Source organism: Lynx rufus, unplaced genomic scaffold (assembly GCF_022079265.1).
Source record: "Lynx rufus isolate CCGP_SWC_20201006 ecotype Redwood Valley unplaced genomic scaffold, mLynRuf1.p SCAF_10, whole genome shotgun sequence".
NCBI lineage: Eukaryota > Metazoa > Chordata > Mammalia > Carnivora > Felidae > Lynx > Lynx rufus.
This window is the reverse complement of record NW_025814824.1, coordinates 86,421,543-86,428,323: the sequence shown is the minus strand read 5'-3', so window position 1 is coordinate 86,428,323 and position 6,781 is coordinate 86,421,543. Positions and strand designations below refer to the sequence as shown.

At 56.9% G+C, this 6,781-nt stretch overlaps 1 protein-coding gene across 1 annotated transcript; it reads right to left on the bottom strand.

The window, feature by feature from the left end:
* Positions 1-2,336: 2,336 nt before the first annotated feature.
* CDK9 (cyclin dependent kinase 9) lies at positions 2,337-6,437 on the bottom strand. The gene is made up of 7 exons (XM_047069995.1): positions 6,317-6,437; positions 5,762-5,843; positions 4,896-4,986; positions 4,371-4,537; positions 4,081-4,252; positions 3,775-3,923; positions 2,337-3,280 (listed from the first exon to the last, which is right to left on the bottom strand). The coding sequence occupies exons 1-7, from the start codon at positions 6,406-6,408 to the stop codon at positions 2,915-2,917; spliced, it is 1,119 nt and encodes a 372-aa protein (XP_046925951.1). The 5' UTR covers positions 6,409-6,437; the 3' UTR covers positions 2,337-2,914.
* Positions 6,438-6,781: the final 344 nt, after the last annotated feature.

Below are 6,781 nucleotides of genomic sequence, written 5' to 3'. Positions count from 1 at the left end.
CGGCCTCCCGTCTCAGGGATGGCAGCCTCGTCGTCCCTCCAGCAAAGCCTGGGACTTTCAACTCCCTTCATTCACACTCACATCCAACCTGAAAATACATCTGCCCTCGCGGCCACCTGTAAATCAACGCACTCGCCACCAGCTATATTAATGACCTGGCCCAACCCCCACCACCTCATGCCCGGATTATTCCAGCAGCTTCGGCCGCTCCCCCTGCTTCCAGCTCTGCCCAAGTTTGTCTCAACATAGTCACTGCGACCTTTTTTTTTTTTTAATGTTTATTTGTTTTTGAGAAAGAGCACGAGCAGGGGAGGGACAGAGAGAGAGAGAGAGAGAGAGAGAGGGAGACACAGAAGCCGAAGCAGGCTCCAGGCTCCGAGCTGTCAGTACAGAGCCCAACACGGGGCTCAAACTCACAGATTGGGAGACCATGACCTGAGCCGAAGTCAGGATGCTTAACCACTTAACCGACTGAGCCACCCAGGTGCCCTGAAGTCACTGCAACGTTTTAAACACGTGTCCCCCTCTGCACAAGCTCTCAAAGCCTCCTGGTCTTGGATCTGGTGCTGGTGCCACTCTCCACCCCCCACCCCAGGTACCCCCTTTCTCTTGAGATTTCTGCTCCCGTGTCACCCGGAGCCCCTCAACTGACCCCTACTCTTTTCCCCTTATCGTTTTCCACACAATTTATCCCATCAGATTAGTTTGAGCCTACTAGAATGTGAGTAGCACGGAGGTGGGAGAAGCCACTGCTTTGTAGCTGTGTTGAGTCTAGAAAAGCCTGGTCCTCGGAAGACACAGACAATACGTGCTGAATGAAGGAACCAAACTATCAGAGAGGTAGGGAGGATTCGTACGGTCCCTGTACGTCAGTGGAAACTTCTGTGAACTGCTGGGTCAGAGAGCATGTGTCTCTTTCAGAGCAGCTTTTTAGCCTTCAGAGAAAAAAACCACACCTCGAACCATGAGACCAGCCCCGGAAATTTTCCCTCATCGGGTCACTCAAAACCTACCAACTCGATAGCCGTTAGGACACCTCAACGTTGTTTCCAAACAGATTTGCTTCCTTCCTAGCTGAGCCGAATAGAAGTTCACGTCCACCTGGAACCTCAGAATGGGACCTCATTTGAAAAGGTCTTTGCACGTGTAGCTGGTTAAGAAGAGATCATACTAAATCCAGGGACTGGTGTCCTCATCGGAGAGACAGTCGCACACAGAAGAAAGATGAGCCGGTTGCAGGTGGAGGCAGGGAGGCAGAGGCTCGAGAGATACATGTACAGGCCAAGAAAGGTCAAGGGCTGGCACCAGATGCTAGGAGACAGGCATGGAACATTCTCTCGCAGAGCCTCGCCGGTGAACCCTGCTGACACCTGGATTTCAGACTTCTAGCTTCTGGAACGGTGACAGAATACACTTCTGTTGTAAACCACCCAGTCTGTGATTCCCCACAGCAGCCCTGAGAACTCAATGTACTAGTCAAGTGGTGGTGTTTTTGTTGTTGTTGTTGTTTTTTTTTTTTTTTTTTTTTTACTTCTACTGGCCTTTTGTGAAGCTGAGATCTGGGTCAATTTCTGCACGGACAGTTCTGGTAAAAGGTTTTGCCGACCTTCCTTTGGGGACCCCCTTCAAAAGGCCTCCTCCTGTGACCAGAATGTAGAAGAATTTGCCTCAAACGTGTCTGTCCTGAGCTTCATGCTCACAGGAAACAGATCCACCAGAACGTGCTTCTCGTCCAAGGATTCCAGCTCCTGTGCCTGCCACTCCAACCGCCACACGGTTCTCTGTCCTCCTGCCCACTCACATCCTAATCCAGGTGGCCGCCACCTCCCCAAGCCCCTGGGGAGCCTTCAACTGCTCTGGTCCTTTCTCTCTCGCCTCTCCCAAGCCACCCACTACTCAGCAGCCTGAGGGCCCTTTGCAAAGTGACAGATCTAACGGTTGTCGTTCTGATTAAGAGCCTTCTGCAGCCTCCTGTGCCTGTGAGTCAAGTTTGAGCGTGTCTGTCAGCCACAGTAGATGGGATCCCTGCTGCAGATGCAGCTTATCGCGGACCCTCCCGGGTTCCCTCTCCAGGGAACTGCGACCCTGTAGCAACTGTCTTCCCTCTTCCTCGGACACTGAGTGGAGAGAACTAAGGGAGCATCATAACCAGTGTTCCAGAAGATACTCAAAAGAAAAACAAAGACGAAAGTCCTCTGCAATTACGTCCGGAAACGTGAACGGGGATAAAGAAAAGAGTCAAGACTCGACAAATCAAACCTCAATGCGCAGGCCCAGCGTGCTGGCCACAGGGTTAAGGGCTGGCGGTCTGAACACAGAACACAGCACACAGCCACTTAGTGGGGGGTGAAAAAAAAAAAAAAGAGTCAACTTTAATCGTAACTGACCAAACTGTGTCCAGGAATGTCTCCAAACAACTGAACAAAAGAAACACGATAAAATTTTCTATTGAAGAAACCAAGTTTTTGCCAGCCCCAGTGCTTCCGAGGGCTGGGCCAAGACCAGCCCATTCCCGAGGCTGGTTCCATCCCCCACGCAAGTTTCTCATCTCGAGAGGCGGGCTGACGAGAGGCCAGGGACCTGTCCCCTGCTCCGGTCACGCTGGGAACGCTTACAAAGTCACTGGTGGGGTGTGCCTCTCCTCCCACCCCATTCCTGTCTGAAAGTAAACGGAGACCCTCTGGTCATCATCTCGAAAGCCAGGGAACCAGAGGAGGCAGCCCCAGTGCCCTCCTGGGCTTTCAGCCAAAGCTTTCCTCCAGTCCACTCAGCTGGCGTTCCCAGTGCCCAGGGTGGGGATCAAATAAAATAAAGCACTAGGGAAAACTCAAATGCCCCATAACCTCCACAACGCAAGTCACACAGCAGGAGAAAAAATAAAACTGCCCTAATGCAAAGCGCCGACAGCCGGCCCTCAGAACACGCGCTCGAACTCCGTCTGGTTGGTGGTGGCGGGATTGCGGCTCTGGTTGGTGGACTGCTGGGTGATCTGGCTGCCCTTCCGGCGCGGCGGCGCCAGGTACTCGAACATGGACGTCAGGTGGGTGGAGAGCATGCCCTTGAGATCCGAGGGCATGGGGTCAGACCAGAAGAAGTCGTGGTTGAGGGCGTCGTCGCTGTCGATGCGCTGTGCGGGATCCAGCACCAGCAACTTGTCGATGAGGTCCAGCGCGTAGGGGTCACGCACATAGGCCTTCAGCCTGTCCTTCACCTTCCGCTTCTGGCCCTTGACCAGGTCCAGTTTCTCAAACAGCTCGTACTTGTCCACGTTTGGCCACACCTGGGCGGGAGGCATGGGGAGAGGACGGCGTCAATTCAGGGGGGTGCGTGGCTTTGTCCACTGGTTGGACACCGGAAGGGACTAAAACTTCTCCTCTCAGATGCTCCCAGACCACCCCTGGAGGACGAACCGGACCTCTCCAAAGCGAAAGCAGCAGTAACTGTGTCCCTGACACACACCAAGCGCCACACCCTTTTACCCAAGTCACCTACGATATTTTCACCAAGCCCGACACAGGCGTAGCTGTCTCACACAGGAGAAAACTCAGCCCTGAGGTGAGGGATTCAAATGCCCTCCCCAAGGCCACAGAACTGCGATGGGGGTGAGATCTGAACACTGCCCGTGTGGCTCTAACGACCACCAGCCCTGTCCCTCCACCAGCCACCTCTCCAGGGCTTTCCTTCCATTCCACTCCCCACTCCTCCCTTGCCAGGAGGACTTCCAGATCTCTGCATCCTGCGGGGACCCTGGGGACCTGCAGCCTGGCCACGCACCTCAGGGGTGATGGAGCCACAGAGCTGGCTGATGAGGGCAAGCTGGTGCTGCTCGGTGTTGCCCTGCATGATAGGGCTGCGGGTCCACATCTCCGCCATGATGCACCCGGCACCCCAGAGGTCAATGGGGGGGCCGTAGTCCCGCTCCCCTGGGAAGAAGAGCGCACCAGGAGGGCCCCTTGAGCCCGAGGGCCTCCTGAGACGCAATGCCCCAGGGCCGGCGGCTCAAGAAGCCCTGGCAGTGGGGGACTGAGGCCGGGTAAGTGCCCAGCCCCTGCCCCCCTCTGCCCGCTCGGGAGTCCTCACCGAGCAACAGCTCCGGGGGCCGGTACCAGAGCGTCACCACACGGTTGGTATAGCGGTTGGGCTGGCTGTTCTTTGCCAGGCTGAAGGCCCGGGCCAGCCCGAAGTCTGCCAGCTTCAGGACCCCGTCGCGGGTGATGAGCACGTTAGCCGCCTTCATGTCCCTGTGCAGGATCTGCAGGAAGCACAAGACGGCTCGATCAGGTTTCCGAGGGCCCTTCAGGCACATCCACCCTGCAGTGGGAGCGGAGGCCAACCCCAGCCTCGGTCTCTTCCCCCACTCTGCCCCCCACCTTGTTTCTGTGGATGTAGTAGAGGCCGTTGAGCAGCATCTGCATGACCTTCTTGATCTCGGACAGCGTGAACTTGACTAAGACGTTGCTCAGCAGCCCCGCAAGGTCATGCTCGCAGAAGTCAAACACTAGGTATATGCTGCCCTTGCAACGGTTATAGGGGGAAGCTAAGACGGGAAGAACGGGCAAGGGGGTGAGAAAAAGAAAGTATAAAACCCCATGTGCAACTTATCTTCCCACAGCCAGCTTCTACCCCTCCAACCCACGGACACTCAGGTATCCGGCTGTGCATTCCTTCACTGGTCAACTATTTGCTGAGTGCCTCCTCCAGGCCGGGTGCTGTGGCAGGCCCCGGGGCAGCAAGAGCTATGACGAAAGGACCCGGGAAAGCAGTCACAGTCGGTAGGTCTGGGTTAAGAAGAGGCAATTTAAGCGTGTCCGCTTCCAACTTTACAAACAAAGCCTTGGGACGGGTAAGCCTCATTTTCCCCATCTGAAGACGGAGACCCGATCCAAACAACTTACCTTTGGTTCGACAGATCTCAATCAAGTTAACCACGTTCTCGTGTTTCAGAAGCTGGAGGATCTTGATTTCCCGCAGGGCTGTGATGGGGAACTGAGTGGGAGAAAGACAGGAGGTGGTCAAAGGTGAGCGAGTGAACTACAGACTCACGATCGAGCCAAGAGCTCCACAGTTAAGGGGCACAGGTTGGGAAAGAGAGTAAGGTGACAGGCTCTGAGATCAGCAGTCTCAGATGTCTTATCTGTAAAATGCGTGTTAAGAGTAGTACGCAACCCTCGAGGAACTGCTTTGAGACGATGAACTGAAACAGTGGTACTTAACACTTCACTGCTAGTCACCGAAGGCTCCACAGTTTCTTCAACCCTTAAATTTAGCTCTATGCCTGTGTTTAACTTACTAGGTGGGAACAAAAACAGCTATTCAAAGACATTTCCTTGCTAAGAATCAGGTCTCTGGGAAGCTGGACTACAGCTAAATTGATGTATGGAAGGGGGGGCTGTTCCTTTACAACCGAGTACCAATCACCCTTTGAAGGCCACTGCATGGAATTTCTTTTTATGCTACGCAAAATAAACGCTAAGGACAGAGTGTTTAAAAGCTTCCTAACTTGAGGAACCGAGGCGCACTCTGCAAGCATGAGCTCCCCCTCCTGGCCCCAACCGTATTTACCTAAAAATGAAATATCAAAGGCTCTAAAACATTTGAACAAAAAAATTGAACTACGAAGTCAAATTCCCTGGAATATGGAAACTCCCAAACTACCACACCTACACTGATTCCCGACGTGAGAGCCCTAGCAGAAGCAGGGTGGAAACCCAACCCCGAGCCGAGAGGAGTCGGCAGGCCCGCCCACCCCGCCCGTACTCACCCCCTCCTTCTCGTTCTCCATCAGCACTTTCTTCAGAGCCACCTTTTTGCCAGTCTTACGGTGCTTTGCCTTAAATACCTCCCTGCAGGCCGAGAAGGGGGACCCAAGAGGTTTCATCAGGCCGTTTCTGCTGGGCCCGCCCCTCCCCCACCTGAGGAGGAGGGCAGAAAAAAGGGATTCCCCGGGCGGGGCTGGGCCGGGTACTCAGGGCACTCGCCTACTCTGCCCGCCCCATCCTCCCGCTATCCGCGGTCCCTCTCCAAGCCTCTACTTCCTTTCCTCGGACTCTTCACCCAGGCTTCTCTTGGAGAGCCCGCTCCCCTCACAAGCTCCTCTCTGCAACCCCTCCCCGCCCCCCATCACGGGCCTCAGGCTCCTCCCAGCCAGCCGGCTCCGTCAGGCCCAGGCGGGCTGCGGCGCGGCCTAGAGAGACCAGGGGACACGTCTGGTGCTCTGTGGCCTCCCGACCACGTTGGGCCCGGCCCTGGGCATCCCGACGTCGGCCCTGAGGGTTGCAGGCCCAGGGCTCCCGGTCCCCCGGGGGTACAGCCTTACCCGAAGGTGCCTTGGCCGATCTTAGCGAGCTTCTCATACTTGGTCACCTCATCACAAAAGGGGCACTCCACCGAGTCGTACTGCTTTGCCATGGCCGCCTCCAGTGCACCGCCGCCGCCGCCGCCGCCCCCAGCCGCCGCCGCCGCCGCCGCTCCCGCTCCGGGTCCCGCCGCCGTGCTCCAGGCCCCTCCGCGGCCGCGCCACTTCCGCCTCCACAGCCACTTCCGTCCTCGCGGCGCCGACCCCGCCTCTTCCGCCCGCCGCCCGCCGCCAGGCCCCCTGGGACTTGTAGTTCCCGGGAGGCCAGGAGGAGCCGGAGCTGCAGAGGCGCCTCCGCCGCCGCCACTGCCCCCGCCTCCGCCGCCGCCACTGCTGGCGGCGGCCCCGATCGGGGGCGCGGGGAGCCGGGGCGCCGGGGCTGGGGCTCGGGGCGGTGCGTCCCGCTGCATCGGCCCGGGCCGCCGC